General features: G+C 45.8%; 1 protein-coding gene across 1 annotated transcript in view; it reads right to left on the reverse strand.

Annotated features, from left to right (window-relative positions):
* LOC117732724 (protein sidekick-1-like) overlaps positions 1-17218 on the reverse strand; it is a 189253-nt gene extending 172035 nt beyond the window's left edge. Inside the window, exons 1-3 of the mRNA XM_034535888.1 lie at positions 17145-17218; positions 16653-16834; positions 15284-15341 (exon numbers count right to left, since the gene is read on the reverse strand). Of these exons, the coding sequence (XP_034391779.1) occupies positions 15284-15341; positions 16653-16834; positions 17145-17218 (314 nt within the window). The remainder of the gene's footprint in view (positions 1-15283; positions 15342-16652; positions 16835-17144) is intronic.
* Positions 17219-27500: the final 10282 nt, after the last annotated feature.

Raw genomic sequence — 27500 nt, forward strand, 5'->3', positions numbered from 1 at the left:
TTATGCGAGTTTTCTCCGCTTGTTTTCTACTTTTTAATTCACATTTCCCTTCGATACTCCAGTTTCCCTATTTCTTGTAAACACTTGGTTTAACGCGACTTGTAAACACACGCAAACGCACACGTGTCGGCACAAACTAACTAGGGTTAGATAGGCCGACATGCCTAAAATGAATGAATTCATGAGTTACTTGTTTACTTATGGATGCTCCAACTGTGAGCAGCTGGTAAACACTGTGAAGTCTCTGAGAGCCGATGTACTTAAGAGACAATCGTAAACATGTATTCACTTGAAGCATAATCACACACACACACACACACACACACACGCCACCGTGACCCAATTTGTTTTTGCATATATCTTGGGTCGGTCGCCTGCCCCCCCCCCCCCATTTACTCCTTCATGCTTTTACCTCTTTATCACAGAGGGGGAAACGATGGCTAATGTACTTCTGATCTGATTATATGATTATGTAACTACCGCTGCTGATCCAACGGCCGCCCCCTCCCCCCCTCCCCCTCCCCCTCCCCTCCCCTCCTCTGACTTTCTCGAGGATGATCGGTGATTTATGTCTTTAAAAGGAAATATAAAACCAAACGCAACGGGTGAAACGAACTGTGAGATTGAACTAACCACCCTCCTCCACAACTCTCTCTCTCTCTAAATTATCTGAGAGCTTTAATTAAAAAGTGCACGTTGGTTCTTGCATGGTGCTAATAAGCAGGGCCAAACACACACACACACACACACAAACACAGACACACACACACAACCACTAAATTGGACATAGCTGAAGCTCAACTAATCTTCTGAGTCCACGCCATAACAAGTGGTATGGAAAACATTCGAGTTTCTCAATTAATACAAGTATATATATATATATATATATATATATATATATATATATATATATATATATATATACATGTAATTCACGTAGTGTTTGTCTCACTACTGTGTCAGTGTGTTAATTGTCAGCCTTAACTCTAGGAAAGATGACGAGGAACTCCGTGAAGATGTAAACTTCTCGCTTCAGTGCAAAAAGCAAGCTAGCGCCTCGTTTCAGAATCAGCTCGGAGATTATTTTTTTTTGCGGCGTGAATGTAATTATCGACACGCGATGATCCCACGAGGTAATCACTAAGCCAGCTTCTGGAGTTCACAGTGTGTCACGCCGCGCGCGTCTTGTGACTTCCTTAACCGTTAGCTACAGTTTGGATGTGCCAGTCTAATTCCATCATTATAAGTGACATAAAGAGTTCCACCTCCGCCTCGGGTATTTATTGTAAAGCAGAAAGTACATCCTACCTGTCTCTTCCCTCGGCTCCTCTGGAGACACGTTTAAGAAATAAAAAATAAAAAAACTCCAATTTGTCAGAGCCGTCATTCAACACCACATTCCAAATGTGTCATCAAACGCTTCCTTTTGCAGGTTTTCCTTAGAAAGTTTGACAAAAAAAAAAATGATAAAAACGCTTTTGCAGATGGCAGACTATTCAATCCCAGGTCCAATTATGATGCGTCGAGAACCGCCGGCGCGTTCTCGTGATGTGCTCATCGTGTCGGTGGAGGAACAAACACGTTATGCTGCATTGTTTAGATCCAAAATGTATTTATTTATTCCCGAGATCTCTTGACAATAAGCATTAAATTGAAATGTCTAATGTCTGATTTTGGAACGTAAGGAGCTCTTAAAGTGGAAGAGCATTTGTTAGATCCCCAATCGGCGCTGGTGTACCTAGCATCTATTAAATATTGGTGGTTTCATAACAAAATGTACATCAGTATTTGGTCCACGGTGCTAAAAATCTAGACGGTAACACCACTTATGAGCTTGCTGCATCTCAAAACATTAAAATAGAGCATTCACTGTGTTTTGATATGTACTCAGAAATGTTCCGTATTAATACTCCTTTTCTGGCTTTTACACAATTTCTTATTTCATGCAATTCATTCGTCCAAACGTCAATTTTTTTGTAACCTTCACGCAGAACGTGAATATCGCTGATCTCATTGACGGAAACAGACGTTCCACACCGTGTAAAAATGACACGATGTGAAATACATCCATACATCGAATGAACTGAAAAAGAAATCTCCTAATCCTCCGGGGCTCTCAAGCCCCGAGCCCCTTTTTTTTCAAATCCAAAACCGTATAATAGCGCGTGTGTTTGTGTTTGGATGAGAGTTGTTAAACATATCGATTGTAGGCCAGCAGCAGCGTTTAAGAGCCAGAGAGCGAGGAAACGTTTTTTTTTGTTGTTGTTTTTTTTTCGTCCTCCTTTCTGCTACAGCTTCCTGTCTGCAGAGGATGAGATGCATTTATAGATGAGCCATCAACGAAAAAGGGTAAATCCACTAAATCCACACTGGAGAGCTTCAAGACCTTTATACCTGAAACACACACGCACACACACACTTCCCCATCAGAGTATTAATACGTGTGTGTGCTCGTAAAGTGGCAACATGGTGAGACCGGTGCGGCTCCACCCTCTCTGCTTTAGAGGGAACCTGTGATTGCAAACCGGTGTGCCAGACGACTCCCCCCCGGCCGCCTGTGATTGGCTGATTGAAGTAGACGAATGAACGACTGCGCGAAAGAAGCCGGAGACTTATTCTTGTCTGATTAATGTGTTTTCCTCAATGCCAATTAAACAACTGATTACACAAATTAACAACTCTGGGCCACCATAATTACTAAGTGCTCACACACAGGGGGGGGGGGGGGGGGGGACATGGTGTTGATGGAAAGTGTTGCACACACACACACACACACACACACGTAGACCGACCCCCCCCCCCCCTTCTATCCTTGCCCAAAGCCCCGTCCAATCCTGGCGGTTGTTATAACCTAATGCTTTTAGCTGCATGTCGTCCAGGATAGAGTTACTAACCACATTCACCAAACACCGTCTCCTCTGACTCACCCAGAGCCATGCAAGAGTACACATACATCAGGCCTCAGACTGACAGCTGGTGCCAAAGGGTGCAGTTAGTGGATCCCCCCTCTGGGATGGGTTACCACCCCCCCCCCTTCCTCTTGTATGGAGCCGGTGGGGGAAAGGGACAAGGAAGAAGTGAGATTAAAGGGAAGTAGGCACAGGGGAGGGGGAGACCGACAGAGCAAGAGATGGGAGAAATGAAAAGGGAAAGTTTCTGCAGACTGAATGTAATGTGACACCAAAGAGAGAGAGATCGAGGGGGGGTGGGGGGGGTGACAGCATGGAAAGACACAGTCCACGAGGCGAGAGAGAGGGCACGAGAAGGAGGAGAGGGGGGGGGGAAATGAAAGAGGATTTGCACCAAAAAAAAAAAATATTGGCAACTACTGGGAGTGTAAGCCTCATGTGCTTGGATGCACTCATTCTCTGGTAATGCTCGTCGCCGCAGTTTTCAGTGTGTACCAAGGTGTGTGTGTGTGTGTGTGTGTGTGTGTGTGTGTGTGTGTGTGTGTGTGTGTTGAAAAATGAATACTGTTACGTTTGTGCCAACGTGAGAAAAAACCCACCGAGCACTTAAACCTGTGTCTTGCTATTCGGTCGGCACATAAATCTGCTTTTGGTGTATGTGTTCAGTGTGTGTGTGTGTGTTCAGTGTGTGTGTGTGTGTGTGTGTGTGTCTCTGCCTTTTCAGCAGAATTGTGCAGCAGAAAATTGAAAAACTGTGAAGAATAAAACTGTTTTTTCTCCATCCAAGGGGATCCATATACAGTACTCATACACCTGTGTGTGTGTGTGTGTGTGTGTGTGTGTGTGTGTGTGTGTGTGTGTGTGTGTGCGTGCGTGTGTGCAAAACTTTGATAGCTGCTGTTTTCAGCCTCGGCCTCACAGTTGGCTTATTCATAAATGATCTTCATTTTTGGGATACATTAGCGCAATATGTTTCTCATTGTGTCGGGGGAAATACGAGGATACGGACAAATAAATTGAGCGCGTATTAAATACAGCAGTATTGTTCCTTCACCAACACACACACACACACACACACACACACACACACACACACACACACACACACACACACACAAACTGAAAGCACGTCCTCCATCTCCCCGGCTCCATTCAGTCATGACAATGTGTGTGTGTGTATGTGTGTGCGTGTGTGTGTGTGTGTGTGCCTTACGTCTGCTGTAAGTGTGAAGACAGAAAGGGCCAGCTGTGTCATTATACAAGCCTAACACGTCCATGATGGAAGCTAATTAGATTTAGACAGGCGATGGGCAGGACGACTATGAGGTGAGAAGGGAGGGTGGGGGGAGGAAGAGGGTGGGGGTGGGGGGGGGGGTTGAGGGAATCTTTCAGCCGTGATTTGTGTTGAGCGCGTTGGAAAAAGCAGGTGGTTTAAAAGCCAATTCACAAACGGCAATTACCCTGATGCACAACAACGCTTAGATACATAAAGTGCACACACACACACACACACACACACACACACGCGTGCGCCTTGATGAGCAAGTGACATTCTAATAAGCCACGATGTCAGATAAAGTAACTCTGAAAGCACATAATAAAGTAGATTTTTTTGCAGAGTAGTGTATTGAACAGTAAATCCCACGTCCAAACACACACACACACACACACACACACACAGTCATAGAGGCCACTCAAGGTGTGTTTGCCAGGCATGAGGAGCTGTTTAGAACGACGGCAGCAGTAATCAGCATAATGTTTGCCCGGAGCCGTGTACTGACATTTAGAACAGTGGATTATTGGAGCAAAAAAAGCCCACACACTGCCTTTCAGTGAACACTATCATATTATTACAGAGAGCTATTATAGACGGCTGTTGAAATACCAGTGTTACACGGGCCGCATGAGAATTTGTGGTTTCACTGGGCGAGTCAGACCTTGTTTTGTTCCACGCGTGTCATATTTACGACAGATAGGTACAAATTAGCTCTAAAAAAAAAATAAAAGAGCGAGTGGGTGGCTGTCCGTGAACGCAGGACTTCGCGGCTTCACTCGGAAATGTCAGGTGACCTGAAGGACTGCAGGACGGGCTCGGCTGCACACAGAACACTTTCATTGACTCTTCGGGGGCGCCGAGGGCAAAAAAATGTGTAGTCTGACTTTTTAAAACATATCAATCAATGGGTTTTCCTGAAGGAAAATATCAATTACCGGAGCCGATAATCCATCTTCCGTGGTGTCCCTTCCCGGTGCGGTGAATGAATGTGTTACAGTGTGCTCTGCTTCTCTCTCTCTCTCTCTCTCTCTCTCTCTCCCATATCACCTTATCGCAAAGTACCGTCCCCAAAAAAAAAACAAAAAAAACAATACAGTCCGATCGTGGGTCGGTGATACGATGCTGACCTTTTGAGAAGTGTTAAACCCGACTAATTGTGCACCTTCATCTGCTGTCGGGCCCTGAGGGAAGGTGAACTGAGCCACTGCACGTTAAATCAATGCAGCCCTATGATTAAAAAAAAAATCCCCCCCCCCCCCCAAAAAAAAAAATGATACGGTGGCATCTAATTTCAATGTGTTTTTTTTACACACACAATTATAGTGAAGCACAGCCGTGACACGGCAGGCACAATGTGGAGAATGTTTGGACCAGGATGAGAGCGTTATTAGTGGAGGAGGACTGCAGTGTCAGCAGGTTGTGTGTGTGTGTGTGTGTGTGTGTGTGTGTGTGTGTGTGAGCCTCAATAAGGGCCAATCACATCAGCTGCTCTCTTCCCCTTTATAAAGAGCAGACGGTTTAATTGGCCAAGCGGAGAGTCGACTTCTGGCCGGCTTCTCTGAGGAGTCACAAAGACCATCCCAGACATTACTGAACAGCAGCCCGAATGTGAACACACACACACACACACACACACACACACACACTGGACCAGAAATATGCTTTCCAGGGGCTGATAATGTCCATTTCGAGCCGAATTTACATTTCAAAAGACATCAAAATCCCAATTGGTGTGGAGTAATGATGTGTGATAAAATCTGTGTGTTTAGTAGTTAGTTAGTCACATCTGGGTACATTTAAAGACAATAAAGACATCACAGGATAGAACAAAAAAGAAAACAAACCGGCCGGATGTTTAACACGATTGAACCTAAGAAACTCCTAACCCACAGCTTCCTACAGTTCTTTATTATGTTCATGTTTTTACTAAATACATTGTAAAGGTTCCTCATCTCAATTTAACCTTTTTCAATGTGCTGACATAAGTGCTCAATGAAAGCGTGTTTGTAGAAAAAGCAAGTAACTCGCCCCTTTTTTTTTTTGCGAGGCTGTAAAATCTTTTACAGAACACAGTGGATTCTGGCTAATAATCGTCCTCATGATGAAATGAAACTCTATAAACCTTTTGATGGTCTGCACAGGGGTTTCGGCGGCGGCGATGAGATCAACCTCAGGGGAAAAACTGGAGAATATTCCTTTCCAAAAAGTCATCGATTTGATAAACGTCTTGCCCTTTTTTTACAAGAAATTAAATGTAAAATGAAATTTAAAAAAAAAAAGATGTTATTGGCCGTCGTGCGAGAAGCGGCCCCAAGAGGCCTGGCCGCGAGTCTGCATTTTACACACCAATTAGTACACTGGAAGGTCTGCATTATCAACGTGTACAGTGTAAACACTTGTAAACGTCGTATAAATACGTGCGTAATTCAGTGCAGCATGAAGATTATACTCGTTTTCCTAATTTATTCCATCGCCAGTTTGTATCGCCGACACCAAAAATAATACCGCAGAGACATTTCAGAGATAAATGTCAAGGCCGGTGGAGTGACGCGGTGTCACCGAGTGGCATCTTCGTCGTCGTTGTTGCCTGCGATGAGCGTTCTGCTGAGTCAAACACCACCACGGGATACTGAAAACACAGCTGAGCCACCGGGGTGAAATATGACTTAGGGTGTGTGTGTGTGTGTGTGTGTGTGTGTGTGTGTTCGCACAGGGTGCTACCGAACGTCAACAGACAAACAGGATAATTCCTTTTTTGCTCGTCCGCCTGACTGCTTTTCATTTTGTTTTTCATTTGTTTGCCTTTCTCTCTTTCTACTCCCACGTTCAAAAGCTATAGAGAATACCTGTGAGGGATGATTCAATCCACGCGTTCGTTTTTACAACAGGATAACAAAATGCCTGTGAGAATAGGGTGTGTGTGTGTGTGTGTGTGTGTGTGTGTGTGTATGCACTTAATGAGATGAATGTACAGGCACTGCCCCCTTACCCAATTACAGAGAGTGGAGTGGGAGCAAGGAGAGGAAGATGAAACGCAGGGAGCGATATGATTGGAGGGGAAGATCAAGCGAGCGGGGAGGGGGAATTAGAAGAATGGTAAAGAAGAAAATAGATAAAGTGAGTCCATTACCCCGACAAATTATTTTCTCCTTAAGGAACTCACTTCATCTGTCTCAGGCCTTAGAATCGGAGACTCTGTTGTGATTACGTGCTTTTGGTTTCTCGCCCATCCATCTATCAGCGTGACCTCATCACCGACTACCTTTTCTCTTTCCACCTCCTTTCTCGTGGAGCTATCTACTCTCCTACTGAGCAGTATATCTCCTAATCCATATATATATGCCACCTGTCTTCTCTCATCCTGATTATTATCTACTCAACCCTATGAGTAAAAATACATAAGGGAGATAAACTACTCAATGTAGACTATTCATTTAAAACCAGTCAGTATGAAAAGCACGGATGCATTACTTTCAACTAATATCGGTGTCTCATATATACTTTGCTTTAAAAAAAAATAATAATTAGCATTTCGACAATGAACTCTTGCTCCAAACTAGGCAACGGTCAAACCACTGCTGGTTAAACCCCTCCTACTTTTAAAATGACTGATGAACAGACCGAGACGGAGGCCGTTTCCCTTAGTGAGCATGATGCAGATATACAAGCCATGAGGGCCATGTACTTCTAAGTGCAAACGTGCACTATAGAGACTTAATTGTGAAAAACTGAATGCCCTTTTAAAGCAAAAATAACTGGACAGGAACATTTATCATTCACATAGTCCGAAAACCGAAGTAACCACTTAAAAGATGGCTGAGGAGCACACTGGCTATCTTCCAACATGTGTTCTCAGAAATAAATATACTATATAACTTAACACAACTTCTACACAGCTGAAAGCAAACCTGTCGGTAAAAGTCTGAAGCTTCAAACCACAGAGATTCAGATTCAGAGCAGAAAAAAAAACGTCTCTCTTTCTGATGAGAAATGGTGGATCTTGCGCGTATAAACTGGTAATTGGAACACCACATTAATATTATCCGAGTAGAACAGGCCGGTGTAGGTACAAGTACATCCTGACCATATTCCCCTCGCTCTTCTTCACAAACGTGATTAGGGTTTGTTGAAATGTGATTCCTGATGATACAGTAAAGAGTCAGGTGGTCTTACAGCTGACGGTTGCTCCGCCGGCACTAATGCAATACTTCCATTTTTGCAGAAAGCCTCTAATCCCTGCATGAAACTCCAAAGAAGGAATTAACGCACACACACACACACACGCACACACACACACACACACCGTAGTGCAAGAACCTGAAAAACCACTGATCTGATTTTGAGGACCTGAGAAGGTGGTAATAAAATTAAAACAATTGAATTAATTTCTCAATATTCAGTGTTATTGTGCTATCGTGCAATACAGTAGATCATTTTACCAGGGAAATGAGCTACTAGTGCAGCACTTCCAGCTCCTCACAGGGTGTCGAGCTGAGTGGAGATGGACAGGAAGGCATAATCGCATATTAGTGTTTTTACAGGAAATGGGAGGCAAATTGATTTGCCTCTGTTTACAGTAAGTGCCTGCTTCTATAAGGCATTATTGTTATGTGAATTGCATATATCCACTATGCTTTATGTTGATAGAAACGTTAAAAAAGGGTTCAGACAGCGTATCACGGAGGAGACGCATACCAACACGCAAACAGGTTGTTATGCATATACAGTTCAAACACACACACACACACACACACAAACACACACAATCAAACACTTCTGTAAGCTAAGCCAAGTCTCCACAGAGGCATGCCCACCTCTAGCCTGGATCAAAGGGCTAAAGTACTAAAAAACCTCTGGCCACACACACACACACACACACACATATGCAGTACAGTACTTCCTGTCTATTCCTGGATGAGATCAAAAAGGGTCTTTTTAGCTCTGAGCCCATACCATAAATCACCATACGCAGACGAGTGTGCACAAACACACACACACACACACACACACACACACACACACACGCACACACACCTGTGGCAGATCAAACACTGCGAGCTGAGAGCACACACCTGCTGCAGCGTAAAGCCTTTGGACTGAACAAGTAAATCATGCTGCTCGAATACACACACACACACACACACACACACACACACGCGCACACACACACACAATGACGTACACTCTATCGAATCCCCGACCTGACCTCGGTAATATTCCGTGACTGTCCATTCACTATGCAAAGATCTCATTCAAATAGCGTGATGGCCCGACCACAATGAAACACACACAAACAAATAAAGAGCGCCGACCAGGTGCGTTCTGCACGGGGGGGGCAATCCACGCCCTGCGAATGTCACAGTAAAGAGAGTGAGAGACACGAATGGAAGAAGAAGAGAAAAAAATGGAGATGGACACAGAGAAAGTGACACAAAAAGAGAGACAGACCGGGGTATGATCCACTGGAAGGTTGCCAGTTCGACTCCAAATACCGACTTAAAGAGACTCTCGATGAGGGAGATCAACTAATCTAGCGCTGCCACTAAATGACTGGCAGTACAAGGCGGGGGTTTTAAAAGGCACGTCCCAGGTGTTGAGGGAGAGAGAGAGTGAGTGTGAGTGTCTCTCTGATGTATCTCCCAGCCACCTGCAGTTTTATTTCCACTAGTTGTTGGTGTAAATAGAAACCTGTTCCCAGATTGCCTGCTTGGTGTAAGTCACAGAAACCTGACATCTGTGATTTTTTTTTTTTTTTAAATGTCAACACCTTTTGGGATATTCCATGAATCCCACATTTTAAACTGAGTCGGTACTCAATGTGCACGGCATGCAACATGTGGGTAAAAGGTTCATTCGATACGCCGCACGTTCTTAAACTTGATTTTCCTGTTTCCGACAAATGATTTTGGCAGGGAAAGTTTATGCAAAAAAAAAAAGATCTGATAAAAAAAAAAAAAAGATTAATGTTCAAAAAAAAAAAAGCACGGGAATAGTTCAATTATACAAGAATGAACAAACTAAAACTCAAAGCCGTCACTCTCAGTCAAATGTAGCTGATGTGGTGTTCCCTCGTGAACATCTGCAAACATGTATCTCACTGTAATAAGTTATCTACTTGTGACCGTGGGGAGGAAGGGAAAGGAGAAAAGGAAGTAAACTGCTGAGAAATATTGTGATGAATATGTCATATAATCATGGAACGTGCAGTACAGAACCTCGGGGCAAAGTAAGTGGAACCCACATAGCTACTGGTGTAGAGATGAATCCCCCATGCAGATGGCTGTGGTCCTTTTCAGGGCCCCCCCGTTGGGCTGCGTACAACTTTGCGCTGCTTATTGCTATGACTGGGTTTAAAGTTCTTTAATACCATTAAGCCCCATAAAATGTTACTACATGTGGTCAAACTGTCACAGTGGCTCTGGGTTTCATTTATTAGTCCTTGTCTCATCTTTCTCTGGCTGCATCTTATTTCCAAAAGACATTACTGTTCATCACATATGGGTTATCTCCACAAAAAAACAAAACAACAACAACAACCAACAGAGCCGTGACGCCAACAAGAATCTGTTGTGTCAGTGCGCAATTTGGTCTGACATTTTGAAATATATATGCTGTACCGCCGCCCCCCCCCCCCCTTCACAGTTGACACGGTGCTGTATGAATGCACTTTTGGTTCCCTTGCTTTCCTTTTTATCAGATGCTGTGAGAAGAAACGGCCTAAAAAAAAAGGTCTCGAACAGGAACAGTCAGCCAAAAATAGAATTTCACGTAAAAAAAAAAAAAAAAAGACATAAAATCATAATGGTACATGACGGTCAAGGCTCTTTTCATAGCGCGTTGGTTAAATGTACCGATAGATACACGAGTCGTCGGGTGAATCTCATCAGTCGATCAATGATGAGGTGTTGATTGAGCTTTATTGTAATATTATAGGTCATAATTAGCATGGGTTTATCATAGGACCGGGTTGTATTGGCAGATGTTTCTTTTTACGTGCAGGACTGTACGTAAAAGTTAAAGAGAGTTAAAGAGAGGCCGCATCCTCTCGATCCACTTTATACTTCATATAGCGGGCCAACCACATCTTTTAGTTGGACCTGCATTACATATAATAATAATAATAATAATAATATTTTTACACAGGACAAGTGATTACCAAAGAAGATGTTTATGCTATGTTTTGTTGTTGTTGTTGTTGTTGTTGTTAATATGCGTTGTGCTAATCTAATTGAGTCAGGAAACTGCAGTAATATTCACTAATAAATGTGCTCTACGGTTCCGTGGAGATCTTTAATTAATCTGCTCGGCGAGCACACCGTCACTCCTCAACAGTGAAAATAATTTGTCTTCAGACTACGACTCCCCTGGAGCCGTTCTGCTTTTCACTTTTTTTTTTTTTAAAGTGTAAAACCGCACAGCGACAGCTAGAAAGTCTCGTTTGGACTCTTCCCGTCTTAACACGATTCATATTTAGCGAATTCAAACAACTTGTAATACTTGTGGGCGCAGCAACAGCCCTCGAGCGTGCTGCACACAAAAAAAGAAAATCTGCATTTATTGTAGGTCACCATCATGCCATCAAGATGCATGTACTGTACACTTGTGTTTAACATAATATTCCAAACTGGAAAATAAAACATTGTTTTCAGGGATATACAAAATACAGCAACCCGAACCTAAAGAGGCCACTAAATTCGTGTCACGTGTTACTTCACTAACGACGTCGCGGATGTTTAAACTTTACCGACACTCAAGTTACCGAACAAAAGTTGCGAATGCGTGCGTGTGTGTGTGTGTGTGTGTGTTTGTACACACAGCGCACACACACATTCACGCACCCCTCTGTCTCGTCTCGTCGGTCCTTTTTGCTTTGTGATGTCCGACCGGGTTCAGTCGATCAATAGAGTTCATGTTTTGCAAGCGTTCTGCTTTATTTGGATGTGTCACTGTAGAACGATCTTGAAAAGAACAAGATAAGCTTTTGTGCTATATACCCCCCCCCCACGCCCCCTCCCTCGCTCCTCACACACGTACAAACAGCAGATCAATAGCAAACCTCCTCCCTCTATCTTACATAATAAACACCAAGGCCTAAACAGTAAAACAGCCTCCGTTCCACCTGTGTGGCCTGCAGCAGTAGATGCTTTTAGTCCCTTGTGGAGAGACGGGGAAGGGAGAAAGAACGAGAAACCAAAAAGAACAAACACAAAACAATGAGGAGCATTAAAAAAAATGAAAGAAAAATGACAGAGAAGGAGGCCAGAGTGGATCCCCACATGGCTCATATTTTTAAAGCTCTGAAGGACGTTTTTTTTTGTGGAAAACTTCTATAAAATGCATCTTTTTCACAAAAATGGGACACTGACTGTACTGACTGGTCAGAACCATAAGTGTAGACACTCAAAACACACAACGCTTTACCTTGTATTTATATAAAGTATTTACTCTGAGCTGACCAGAGTAAATAGTGGCACTGATGGAGTGGGAAAGATTACGTAACTGACCTCTCAATGACCTAACAGACAAAATTTCCAAGCTCTAAGTCATATAAACTACTTTGTGAGTACATGTGAACAAAAGAAGATTGGATCAATGTAGCTACTGCAATCTACTTCGTACACAAACACATACACACACACACACACACACTCTCACACACACACACACAGTCACACACACACACACACACACACTAGCAGTTGATTATTTTCTGGCTTCTTCTTTCAGCCGATACTTCTTCTGCTCTGAGAAGAAACACTTAGGACTGGTGGAGGGTTAGTATCGACCTGGCACACACACACACACACACACACATACACACACCTGCCAGCAACATATACTGTATGTAGTCTCCACACATACACAGGGAGACGCACACAAACTATGCCCCCCCCCCACCCCCCAAAAAAAGGAAAAACACACACAGACACGTACACTCGCAGCGTAATATGTCAGGTGGCTGCTGAAGTGTGGTGATTTGTTCCTCCTGACAGACAGGAAATAAGGGAGTCAGCCAGGGACCTCACTTCCTCTTAGACCTGACACCTGACACCTGACTAACCTGACGTCTATCACACACTCCCACACACACACACACACACACACGTACGTTCACACCGTCTTATCCTCTATTGCTTGCTGTCCTTCTGGCATGCACACACACACACAAATGACACACATACGACTCACAATCCATCAGCCTCCAAAATTCAAACGACTTGAATGTGAGATTACATTTGTGTCTGTGAGCGAAGAAAGAACACACATATATATATATATATATATATAAATAAAACAGTGTACCTGGCCATACATATGCATACCTGTTGTGTAAAGCTGCACACAGTTTAAAATACATTAAAATCCTCAGGTTGCAGTGATGGAGCGCGCTACGATGATACAGCCTCCAATACAAATATCACGACTGCTCTAAAATCATCATTTTATTATGAGCTGCGAGTAAATGTTGACAAATGAAACCGTAAGTGGAAGATAATAAAAGAAAAAACGTGTGTGTGTGTGTGTGCGTAAAGCTGCATGCAAGTCTATTTGATTTGGGTTTTGACATCACGCTCAGGACTCTCCCAGCCCACCATCCGAGTGTCCTATCGGTGACCTCAATTCACTTAAGCATGTTCAGCGGTCCAATCAGCATCAAGCTCTGGCTTAGTTGAGCCAATGATATGTGTCATATCAAACCTTAAATCACACTGATAGATCCAAGTGGGTCAGCGTGTCTTTGCTTTGAGCCTGGTTTGAAAAAATAACTTTCAAATTCGTAGTCAGAAACTAAACTTTATTAAAAGCCTTAAAAATTGTGACCTGACATTTATTTTTTTAGACACGAAAGAAGTGCAATGGTTTTCCAGCTGGGATGCTCGAGCCGCATTTTAATGCGATTACCTTGGGCAAGGTTAGCAATAATGACGACCAGCAGTATGTTTTCATTACACGTTGGCTACTTATCAACCATTATCATTATCCACATTAGCATCTGGGACAAAATAATTCAGCACGTATTATAAACCTAATGGTCCACATCGCTGTTGTTACGTGAACCCCTTCTGACTTTCAACATTTTAATGTTTTTTACGTAATTTGAAGTAGTACACGCTCCTCTATGATTTGGGTTTGTAAAAATGTCACGGCTGTCAAAATGACACGCGGCTAATTTCAGAACAACCAGTTGGCCCGGTATTCTGTACTCTGTCGGTGACATAGAATACGATTTAACTTTGTAAAAAGAACTCGATTTGATACGTCCTTGACTTCGGTCAGAATGTAAAGTCGAGAGCGAGGCCGTCTGTATCCACGCTGTAAACGTGAATCAGTCAAGCAGCTGTGGAGCTGAGTGTCAGGAGGGGGTGGGGGTGGGGGGGATAAGTTATGAATAAAGAAGCGAGGGTGGAGAGTTGAACAGATGAGAAGTGGAGGAGGGGGGGGGGGGGGAAGAGGAAGACAGAGACAGTAAAATGCTGCCGTCACTTAAACTCTAAAATGAAAGATCGATGAGCTTATTTAAATGTGCTCCTGGAGACGAGAGTTGGCTCATATAAAGCTTCACATTTATGAGGAGGGGTGTGGGCATCGATTGACTGAGGGAAAGAGAGGGAGAGAGTGAAAGAGGGAGAGGGACAGAGAAGATGGGTGGGGTGGGAGGGATAAGGAGGATCAACCGTGGCTCATGAATTTCATCCCTTTTCCTCCTAAAATAAAACGTGCTAATAAATGCTGGGGGATAGAGGGGTCGGAACATGGAAAATCTACAGCCTTCGATTGGCCGCCTGGCACTGCTTATCAAATCAATACGCCCACCCTCCCCTCCACCTTCACCAACCCTGTCCCGCATCTGTTTCACTAATTTCAATTAATTCACCCCTTACCCCCAGCACACACGCATATGCAAACACAACTGCTGCCAGCCATCCGAAGGTATAGATACCCCCCCCCCACACACACACACACACACACACACCTCTCTATCTCCCCCCAGGACAAGACAGCTGGAAGGGGTTGGTGTGTTTGGGGGCGGGGAATGGGGGGAGTTGTGGTAACTTGTGGTGCTGGTATACTGAGACCTTGACATTAGTAGGAGGACGAAAGGAGCTGACTCTGCAGCCACACCATCCCTCCGTCTCCCACCTCCTTCTCAACACCTAGGGAGGGAGGGAGGGAGGGAGGGGGGAGGGAGAGTGTGACGGCTGGGAAAAGAAGGGAGAGGAAAGCAACTTTTGACACACACACAGAGGTGTTGTCACACCGTCATCATCGATTGAACTGCAGACACAGCTTTCTGAGTGACAAGCACGGTGCGCCGCATTCCCTCTCTAACCCCCACCCACACACACACACACACACACACACACACACACACACACCATTTCATATTCTCACCCGCTTTCTTTGCCACTCCCCTCTCCCTCCTTGTCCTCTTCGCCACACCGCCTCCCTCCTCCTGACTTTCTTCCCCTCCTCATTCCCCCTCTGTCTTCCGACACTTAACCGGTGCACACATTCTTCGTGGGTTCACAAATAGCTCACCCCCACCTCTAACACACGCGCACACACACACACACATATAAATATATGCACAGACATTCCTAAGACCCCCCCTCCACATAACCCCAAGTCTCAGCCCACCACGCCATCTGTGACCCCGGAGAAAGCGGTGTGCTGACACCAGCCTGACCTTTATCTGTGCTTTTGTTTTGGCACTCTTGATGATCCCACGAGGTGCATGCACACTAAGAACGCACACATATACACAAATTCTCACCATCACTCTCTCTCTGTCTACAGCTGGAAAAAGAAGAAATAAACACGGCAACGGCAGGTCATGATGCTGTATTCAATCAACTCCTCCAAACACTAAACCCTCTGCAGCAACAAATCACACACTAATCTGGACACCTGCCAGTGTGCCGATGCTTTTGTGCTGTAGTTAAGCAGGTCGTTGAGTAAGAGGGGGGGGGGGGGGGGGGGGGGGGGGGGGGGGGGGGGATTATCAATGCTTGGAAAATGTAACGCTCCTCCCATCCTCAATACCTTAAGCTCATGACCCTACAAGCCACGTATCATAACAATAACAATGTACACATTAAGTGGAGTAGGTATACCTCCCCCACAAACAATAAAGCTGGCTTCATTAACTGGTGAAACGTTGTCGTTGGCCCAATAACACCCTCTGTATCACCCTCCTGCAGGGACACATCCCCAACTAACGGGCACACTTGGTCTAATAAATCACACCCTTGTTCCCAGTGTAGGAAGCATCATCTCACTGTTCCCCTGTTCACCAGAGAAACATGGAGCTGACAAGTGCTTTTCCCATATTACACGTTGTAGAATGTCACCCACAGTATGAATTGATCTTAATGCACATACATAAATGCATATTATCGGTGCATCGTGGGACGTTTGGACCCATGGACTCCTGGGGGCGGGGGGGGGGGGAACAGAGCTCCTACCTTGTCCGTGCAACATGTGGCAGCTGCTTCCGAGAAGGAGCAGCAGGAAAAGAGGCGGACACGGGCTCCGACTCCGGGCCGTCCCCGTCCCGGTCTCCATCATCTTCTGTCGGCCCATTGCCGCGGGTGCCTCGGGGCGCTCCGGGGACCCCTCAGGACCGCACACTCCTCCCGGTTTCATCCTGCGGGAGAAGGGACCAACAGAGTCCGCTTGTGCTTCAACTCTCTCTCTCTCTCTCTCTCTCTATCTCTCTCTATCTCTCTCTATCTCTCTCTGCCCCGCGCACGAAACCAGAGTAAGTCCCGAGCGAGGAGAGCACCGGGCTTCGTGACGCCTCGGAGCTCCGGGAGTTCCACCGCCCGTCACCCGCTCTCCAACCTCCCCGGCTCCGGTGTTCTAAAACTCCGCAGGCGGCGGCCGAAAGGAAGGAAGGGGGTTGGGGGTTTGGGGGGGGGGGGGGGAAAGTCCCTCACTTCGTGTCGGGCTTTCACGGTGCGACGGCGCGGTGATCTCTCTCTGCGGCGGCGGCGGAGTCCGTGTGTCCCTGCGTCCTGCGATACCTCATTTTCATCTGGATTGATCCATAAGCAAGGAATTAATACATTTGAGTGTATTTTTTTTCCAGACTTATCGGCTTATTTCTCTGCTGCTATCGACCACAAAATCCGCGCTTTGTTTAGATGTCTCCCCTCGGGGTGGGTGGGTGGGGGTGGTGGGGATTTGTCCTGCGGATCATTTAACCGTTGAGAGAGGCAAATACATCCCGTAATTCCAGTAATTGATTCTGTGAAATTCAGAAAAAAAAAATGTTTTCTCCAAAAAAAAAAAAAAAAGTGTGTCGATGATATGCAGTCTTGTTAGCTGGAGTAATAAATCCCCCCACACAAAAAAAAAAAAAAAAAAAAAAGAGCATTAACTGTTATCCCAAGTCGTCGCGGGGTGATCCGCCACTCTCCCCGGGAGGGGTCCTCCTTCCCTCGGATACCAGAGAGGCCAACTGGCCGTAACGGAGCCGGTAGTCTCCGTATACGACACAACAGGTTAGCGGACGGTAGGAAATAAACGCATTACAAGTTGCTCAACGGCAACCGGGGGAGTTGTTTTTTTTATATATAGATATATACATATATATCTATATATCTCCTCCGCGAAGAGGAGTTAGTGGAAGCCTAAAAAAAAGTAACGGTCGGTTTGAACTGGAGGGAAAGAAGAGCAACGGTCGTGTTACTCTCGCTGCTGCGACACTGGAGCATTTCTTCTTCTTCTCCTTCTTCTTCTTCTTCTTCTTCTTCTTTTTTTACCCAGTCTTCAACGGTCCAACCGGGGGTTGACGTGTCATTGTTCCTCCCGTTCGTACTCGCGGTGGTTTTAACGGTGGTTTTTAGTCCGTGTTTTTCTCCCCCTTTCTCCGGCACCCTGTTGAGGCTTTGGAGAGCCGACTGAGGCGATGCGTCTCCCTTAACGGAACACCTGCCACCCTCCTCGACCAGACTCCGGGGTGGTGGGTGGGTGTGTGTGGGGGGGGGGGGAGAGAGAGTGCTCTCGCTCGGCTTTATTCAACGGCCTGTTGAGGAAGCAAACAGTCACTATTTAAGAGTGTTGGTTCACTCTTTTTTTCGCTGAATATCTCGATATTTCTCGCTCGGTCTTCTCCCGTTTAAGTCTTCCCACCTCGAGCTCGCTATCCCAAAACTCAGAAACTAAAACTTCCATTCACTATCATCCCTCGTTGCTGATTGGTCGAGCTGAGAGCTCCCGCTGTTGCTATTGGTCGGCCCGAACTAAAAAGGGGCGGGGAACAATACCAGCAGCGAGAGCGTGGTGGGCGGCGCCCCCAGACCCTCCTCCCCCCTCACACACAGAGAAAAAAGGGCTCCGGAAGAAGTTTATTACTAGTTTCTCTCTCATTTAAAATGGATAATCAGTCAATTATTTAAAGTATTATTGGACTTCACAAGGTTCATTTTGTTACTGTAAATTATTTAATGCATACTGTGTGCAGTAAGAGGCTGACAATGAGAAAATATAGCCTGCGGATTTTTTTTCACCTTACTCACTTCAAAGAACTTTCAGTTTATTATTTTACTGAAGAGGAACTCTCTGATGCACCACTGGCGGTCTGGCTGCACACACACACACACACACACACACACACACACACACACACACACACACACACACACACACACACACACACACACACACACACACACACACACACACACACACACACACACACACACACACACACACACACACACACACACACACACACACTCCATTACAACAACAAAACCTTCTGGTAACCTAGTTCCTACCATAGCCGGTGTCATTAAATTGCACATTAATATTAAATCCTACAACACAGCGACCTTATCTTTTATTGCCTCAGTAAATCCTCAGACACAGAGTTTCTATCCCCTGAGTGGCCAAAATAGTCTCCCCACACCGGCCAACACATTCTCCCCAAGCACCTTCACCCGAGTTCTTCTTTATTTATCTTTCCATCCAGGCTCATTAGGCAACTGGCCTCTTAATTCCTGTTTCCAGCTATTAAAAGAAGGTATGATGCAATAGTTTCCATGAAAGGTTTCTGCCACTCAGTCTGCAGGGCCAAACTCCAGAGATTGTTTTGGATTCCACATTAAAAAAACACCCAAGCCGCTCGATGAATGCGTCTTATTATTAACACTCTGTGAACGGCGTTTTACCCCCAAATTGGCTTTATGTTATTATTCATTTCCATTCTAGTTTGATCACCATGAGCCCTGACTTGAACCCTGCTGACCACCTGTGGGTGATTTGAAGTGATCTTTTGGAAGAATGTCGTTCATCCCTCCAGTATAGTTCCTTGTATAAACTCGTGTTCTGACAGCTGCCGGCGACAAAACAACCTCAACATTACGTTGGTTTTTGTCACTTCTCCGTATTTCTGTCACACATGTGACCGAGGACTCGGTGCGGAGGCGTCGGCGAAGGCCTTTAATTGCTTTCTGTGTGTCAGCCGTCTTTCTGCCGGGGGGTCTCCACCATATTTAGCTTGACTGCACAATCCCAAACAACTCGGCTGTCAGACTCTGCATTTCCTCTCAGATTATTTCCCTCAAAGTGCAAACCATTCAGCAACCTGGCAGACCTGCTCTGCCAGGTTGCCCCCCCTCCCCCAAGTGGTCTTTTTACCTCCTTGTTGGCCCCTCAGACCCCCTCCACCCGTTGGACGTCTGCCGGTTGCTACGATACCATCTCCATGTTCGCAATCTCGTGCTCACACAAAACTATATGGCGTTTTTTTTACAGCATTATTTTCATTTGTTTCCATGACTCTCTTCTTTTTCTAAAGCAATATATTACCAGGCTCTAAATATAATGATGCCGTCTGGTGACCTTCTCTTTCGACAAACTCTTTCAGGCATTCATTCAAATTCCCAGCGGTATTCTTCTGAGCCCAAATATTCTCATAAAGCGGTCTCATTTTTTCTCCTCCGATCTCTTTCCTGTTCCAGCGGAGGCAAGTCATGATATTGCAGTCATGGTATGTGAATGAATGAAAGCAGGAGGGGGGGGGGGGGGGTACTCTTCAGAACTGACCCGAATCCTAAATTGTAAGAAGGCTGGAAATTCCGAAACGAATCTGAAAAGAAAGAAAGGGAGCCTTTGGTTTAGAATATTTCATATTTTTTTCAGTGAAATTAAGTGAAATCCTCGTTATCCTCACCCGTCATCCTTAACGAGAGCAACAGCACACGGTTGACGGTGAGATAATTGACGGTAAGATAAATGCCAATAAATGTCAGATTTAATTAAACTACATTTTTCAAATCATTTCTTCAAACATCCATTCTGCATAACATTATTGGGTTTATTTTGCAACGTGTCCAGTTCTTATCAGTCATTCAAGTCGCATACACACACACACACACACACACACACACACACACACACACACACACACACACACACACACAGAGGGCTATCTGGTTCCAATACACAGACTGACTGAGTGCTCACAGGTTTTAACTCTGAAGCCAATTTAGCTTCCAATTACTTGTGTATCCAGTACAATTACCACTGCATTGTCTACCCTCAATCCATCTATTGCTCGCTTTCACCAACGCATCCTGTTATGGCTTCTCACCCACAGAGAGACACATATAATTAGAAACACAAACAAACACACACACAATAATCACTTTGTAAGTGCACCGTGGACGGATATCTAACTTGACATGTGCATGGACCTCCATCTGAAGGCATCTAGCGACCTGCTCGACAAATCTCGCTCCCTCCTCTTTTTTCATACACACACACACACACACACCTACACCTACACACACACACACACTCACACACACACTCTCTCTCTCTCTCTTCAACAGTGACGGCGCTGCAGCGAGATGACCTCTGAACAGGCTGAACGATGACGCCGATCTCTGCTATCCTTGCATAGGCAAACATTGGGACTGTCCCCTGTCTCGTTAACACCTGTTTGACTACGGCTAATGACTTCTGTCCCGGCAATCAACACAATGCTGTGTGTGCGCGCACACACGCACACACACACACACACACACACACACAGGCTCATGCAGAGCTAATGAGCGGCTTCCTGCAGCTCGAACTGCCCTCGTGGTGGAGGGAGATAATGTCAATATTAACTGACCTGTCATAGAGGAGTGCTGGGAGGAGACGCACAATGGGAAAGTGGGCTGCAGACAGAGATTCTGAAGCGTAGCTGTGGGACGTTGACTAACAGCATCAATTGCTTATTCACGCTGCGTTTAGAACTCGTGTTCCCATCAGCACAATGGCTGCTGTTTTCTTTTTTTTGTGCAAACTTCACTCCTTCTACCACCGTGCGTTGCCGCAGGCGGCTGGATATCAATCAAGCCTCAGCACAGCGAGCGTGCCACACCTGAGTCGGAGTGCACAGTCGCCATCAAAAAAAAAAAAAACGACATACATCCCTCTGGTGTGTGTTCAGACATGGAAAGGGACGACGCGGCGTCTTTGTTTGCCGAGGCCTTCGGTCGCCGCCACGGTGTGACGTCAAAGGCCACGTGGAGACGAGCTGTGCTCATTCGTCGTGAAGAGACGTGCTACAAAGAATTACTCATTATCTTGTTCGCAACCTCAATCGCTCCCCTCCTCTTGTTTGAGAGAGAAAAATAATTACAGAGAAAGACACTAAACAATAAAAGCTACTAAACTGAATGACTAGAAGTCCACATTGCTAATCGAACACTTCTGACTGGTTATGAGTCTCTCTTTGTACGTGTGTGTGTGTGTGTGTGTGTGTGTGTGTGTGTGTGACTTAGTGGTTTATTGTTCGGTTTCATTGTAGCCCAGGGTGATGCCGTATTCTTGCATTTCAGGCAGATGGAAACTTGATCCGCCCCCCACCCCCACCCCCCCCCCCCCCCCCCCCAAAACCAGAGACTCCACCTGTTATCCAAGCTATCTCCCGGGGCTACAGGACAGGGCGAGGGTGCACGAGAAGAAAGAGCAGGAATGAGGGTGAGCCGAGGGAAGCCTTTCATGTGATAAAGAAGAGAGAGAAAAAAAGAGAGGAAAAAAAAAGGAGAGCGAGCGAGGAAATGAGGAGGGAATTTGTAAGGAGTTAGGTCACACCTGTAGCGGACTCAAAGAGACAGGGAGGGATGTGGGGATAAGTGTAACACCGGTGGGAGAAAGGGAGGATCGGCGTGGAGGGGGATCACTTTTTAGTGAGTCAAGCATGGGAGAAAGGGGTGTGAAAATCCCAGCCTGGGCTTTTTCAGGACTCCTTTGAGCAGGGAGAATGAAGAAGAGTAAGTGAGAAAGCAAAAAAAAAAAAAAAAAAAGCGTGGCTATTGAAGGATGAAAGGGGGAAATAGAGCCGATGATTTTCAGGGTCAGCGTGTGGACCGGGCAGAGAGGAGTGCAGAGAGAAATACAAAAAAACGCAAAGAAAAGGCTCCTGCTGCGAGCTGCTGGATGAGGCCTCTGTGATATTATTATCATTGCAGTTTGTTTTAACTTTCTCCTTGTACACTTGATCTCTCGGCTCGGCCAGTGAGATGCACGAGAAGGGTCCCCCCCTCCCCCCCCCCCCCCTTGCAGAGATCTCACAGTAAAACTGATGCCATACCCGGAGGGGAGGCGAGCCACAAGCTTTCAGTTTCCTCTCTTCCATCTCTTCTCTCCACCTCGTTGCCCTTTATACTCGTCCTCATCCAAAGCCACTTCTTTTCTTACAACCAATTCCATCTCTCTATAGGCCATATGCCCCCCCCCCCCACCTCCCTCCCTTATATGCCTTATTTTTTACGCTTCTTGCTCCTCTGACCCATGTGACGATAATCTAATCATTTGAAAGCACTAACATATGAGTGCGTGCGTGTGTTTGTGTGTTGATGACCACATAAAGTGTGTGAGGTGTGGAAACCGATCATCAAAGGCACTTAAGAGTTCCTTTCAGTGGTTTAAAAATACCTTTAGCGACTTTATCCTCTCTGCAGGGCGCATGCAGAGGAACGCACATCAAAATCCACCTCGGAATAGAAACGCGGATCAAGACCCACAAGACGAAAACGTCTCCTCGTGTCGGGGATAAATTATTCCTCCCCGTGGCTCACTATTGACGAGGAGGAAGGAGGAAAACTATATTTTCCGAAGGTCAGGTGAGCACAGTTTTGGTTGTTTGTGTTCCTACAATCAGGGAATTTGAATTCAGAGCATAAGTGGATCAGACAGGAAGTTCCTCAGCGCCATGACCTTTAATGGCTGATCCCAGGCCCCTGTCTGCTTTGTGTTAATTACTGCGTGGGTCGCGCTTTCATGACACCGGATCATTATATTGCTTAATTTTTGTTTGGCCACAGTCAATACGAGAGCGCTGAGACATTCGAGTGTCAAGCTTTACAGCTGATTAATATGTATATTTGAATGCCAACAGAAGATGATGGTGCGGTTATTTTGCAGACGGACAAAAAAATTAAATGATCACCCTGAACACCTCATTATAAAAATGTTACCGCGAAGATAAAATTCACAAAAAAAGTTGACTCTCCAATTAAAAGAACAATTTCTGTGCGAAACTTATGGAAGAGAACCCTATTTATTCATTTTACAGACTGTGACGTCCTCGTTAGAGGAGGACGTGTATTTGTTGTGCACTTAAAAGGGAGGAGTTCCACACGACTGAATTGAGAGGATTTACAACTGCTCTCATGTCAGCGGAGCGTAGCCAGTTAGCCAGTTAGCTTAGCATTGCACAACACAGAGAACCTGGTTCCATCCAACACTTTCAAAATCCCACTACCTCCTCTTGTGCTTGCTAATTAACACATTATGTATTCGGATATTAATATATATTAACCGAAGTGTGAATGGTAATTTGCAGTTTCAAGGGGGGGGGGGGGGGGGGGGTTATGTGTCAGACTACAGTATATCTCAGCGTTGAGCAGTTGCGGGCAACCCCCGGTGTCCCAGATAAGAAATCATCCAGTACTTAACTTATTGGGAAATGGAAAATCGTCCCTTTTTAAAAGACTAATGTTTTATTAACAAATTAGACAATCGAGACGTAGCGTGTTAATCAGCGAGGTTTAGAGGTGCGTGTCGTCGTTTTTCACATCACAGCCGGACAGGGCCAGGCTAGCTGCTTCCAGTGTGCGTGCTAAGCTAAGCTAAGCCTCATATTTACAGGAGCGCGGTATCGATCTTCTCGTCTCCCAAATCTTCCCAAAATACTGAACTATTCTTTTATTCTAGCACGTTCCCGTGTGTTATGTATGTGTGTGTGTGTGTGTGTGTGTGTGTGTGTGAGAGAGAGACAAAGAGCGTACATTCTTTTTATACCGCCATGACTTCAGGGTTACACTGAACATGCATGCACCTGGCTGAGCTGGTCACTGGTGCATGTGCACCTCTGACATGCTTTACATGCACATCTGTCACATCCCCCCCCCACACACACACACACACACACATCTCCTATTTCTGCCCTCTCTGTGTCTCCTGTGCACTCTGCTTGAAACACACACATGCTGCATTCACTGCAGTTGTCAGAAGAAATAAATCAGCTGGGAGTTGAGCATGTCGGAGACCCGACGGTGAACAATATAGATCAACAAGGAGAGACGCTGCCGATACGTGTCACATGCAAGAGGGGAGCATGGAAAAGATCCCCCCCCCCCCCGCAAAAAAAGTGGTGCTTTTGTAGACATATTTCATTATTTGTTATTAAACTGTGTACCTTTGAAACAGATTCACCGAACACCTCGCTGCATTTCATTCTGTCAACTTCTTTATGATTCTTTCTTCTCAAAAGAAATCCTTGAATAAGTTACACTTTTGATCGATCCCTGCACACCGTACTCTGAGAGAAGAGCGAACGACATCTCGGAGGCGGCAATAAACAAAAGGGAATGAAAGGATGAGAAATTGACACATTGGGTCCTTTTTTTTCTAAAGATGTGCAGAGATGTGAGACAACGCGGGGACATCTTCATCTCTTTATCTCCTCTACCTCGTGGACCACAGAGCCACACTGCCCCCCACAGGCCAGACAATCCTTCAGAAATCTGTAGAAAAGAGGGGGGCTGCTTTATCTTCTTTAAAGGCTTTACAATTTGAAGAGCACAGATGTAGAGAAACCTTGTTTTGCAGGCTACTTTGTAGGGACCATCAGGCTGTGTGTGTGTGTGTGTGTATATGTGTGTGTGTGTGTGTGTGTGTGTGTGTGTGTGTGTTGAGTTAGCAGCGGCACAGCCAGGTCACAGGAACCAATCAGAGCCCGTTCTCGGAGGACAACACCCGACCCTGAAAGATCACCGTGCGTGGGAACAGCCAACGTGGATTTCCCACGCAACCTCACACTTTATTACTCACGCACATTTGTGCACGCACGTATGCACAAATACACGTATGCACAAATACACACGTCCGAATCCGCTGCCAACACCTGCCCTCTCACCCAGGAGGAGGTTTGATTGGCTTTGGGTTTTTTACAAGCGTTTAGGTTTAACGTGCAGCTGGAGTGTGTGTGTGTGTGTGTGTGTGTGTGTACATGGTTGTGTGTGAGTGGACTCAGCTGCACTGGTGGAGAAGTAATTCAATTGGAAACTCTTTATCTCACTATACATCATTCATTCCCTTTTACCCTTCATGTAGTGACGTTTGCATTCAACGTCTCTTCTCTCCCTTTTTCCTCCTCGCAGGTTAAAGGGCTAATCTTCAAACGTCGGGGATCAAAAGGCCCAGCTTGTCTTTATTATAGCCGTCCAATCGGGAACTCATTTGCGCCAGGGGTGCGGTTTAGTTGTCAGTAAAAGAAGGAACAAAGAGATGTGCAAACTAGAGGACAAGGGGTTTGCTTATGCGTCGCCGTGTTCATTTCCCTCTTTTCAAAACAAAAGCGCAGCATGAAAGCAGCCGAGATAAATGTGCCAATCAGGCCGACATGTTGACTTGTCTGGTGCTCTTAAAGAAGTGAGCAGCTGTGTTGTGGCTGATTGCATCAGAACATCCCAAAAATATGTAAGGGTTGAGCTCATTGAGCAAATCGGGTATCGTCCACATTAAATTCAGTTTGTCGATGTCACAATGAGCTCAAGTTACCTCGAAGATGCAAGAGACAGTATTTGCATTTCGGTTGCCACGCAACGGGCTCTCAACATGGCAACGGCGAGCGCGCGGCCCTCAGATAACGGCGCTGACAGAGCTAACGGTGTTTAGCTGACGACGAGCGCGCGGCTCTCAGCTAACGGCGCTGACAGAGCTAACGGTGTTTAGCTGACGGCGAGCGCGCGGCTCTCAGCTAACGGCGCTGACAGAGCTAACGGTGTTTAGCTGACGACGAGCGCGCGGCTCTCAGCTAACGGCGCTGACAGAGCTAACGGTGTTTAGCTGACGGCGAGCGCGCGGCTCTCAGCTAACGGCGCTGACAGAGCTAACTGTGTTTAGCTGACGGCGAGCGCGCGGCTCTCAGCTAACGGCGCTGACAGAGCTAACGGTGTTTAGCTGACGGCGAGCGCGCGGCTCTCAGCTAACGGCGCTGACAGAGCTAACAGTGTTTAGCTGACGGCGAGCGCGCGGCTCTCAGCTAACGGCGCTGACAGAGCTAACTGTGTTTAGCTGACGGCGAGCGCGCGGCTCTCAGCTAACGGCGCTGACAGAGCTAACGGTGTTTAGCTGACGGCGAGCGCGCGGCTCTCAGCTAACGGCGCTGACAGAGCTAACAGTGTTTAGCTGACGGAGGGTAAACCGGATACTAGTTGCTAACGCTGATCTCAACCGCTGATGGTGAAGATGAAGGCGGTTGTATCCCCGAAGTTAGCGACAGCTCCGTCTCAGGGGCATTTAAGGTGGACTGACCTTTAAGGTGGACCAGCTAATGTCCTTTAAGTGACGAGCCGCTTCAGTGCACCCCTCACAATCAGTATTGGGCTAGAAACAGTTAGATCGATGCCTCCCTGAAGTCCCACGAAGGGAGTGAATCAACAGATGGGTGAATGTTGAAAGGAAACACCATTAACGAGCATATTAAGTGTCTTAGCATGATGAAGCCTCGTCTCCGGAGCGATAAACAGCATTCTCCCAAAACACAATCGGTATAGAAGAGCAGTGTCTAACACGTCGTTCCAGTAGGTTTTCAGTCTGGTTGCTATCTGGTTACTCCCGAGAGCCGAATATGATTCACGTGACTTTCATACTCAGCGTTTATTGTCCGTCACCCCCCCCCCTCGCGTCCTGTGAACGGGTGATTTGTCATCCTGGAGGATGATTGAAATGTTTAATCGCAGGAATAAAAATGATCACCCAGGATAACTTTGTATTGATTTGCAGGTGACCCCCTTCCACCTGAG

Source organism: Cyclopterus lumpus, chromosome 1 (assembly GCF_009769545.1).
Source record: "Cyclopterus lumpus isolate fCycLum1 chromosome 1, fCycLum1.pri, whole genome shotgun sequence".
In the NCBI taxonomy this organism is placed as follows: Eukaryota; Metazoa; Chordata; class Actinopteri; order Perciformes; family Cyclopteridae; genus Cyclopterus; species Cyclopterus lumpus.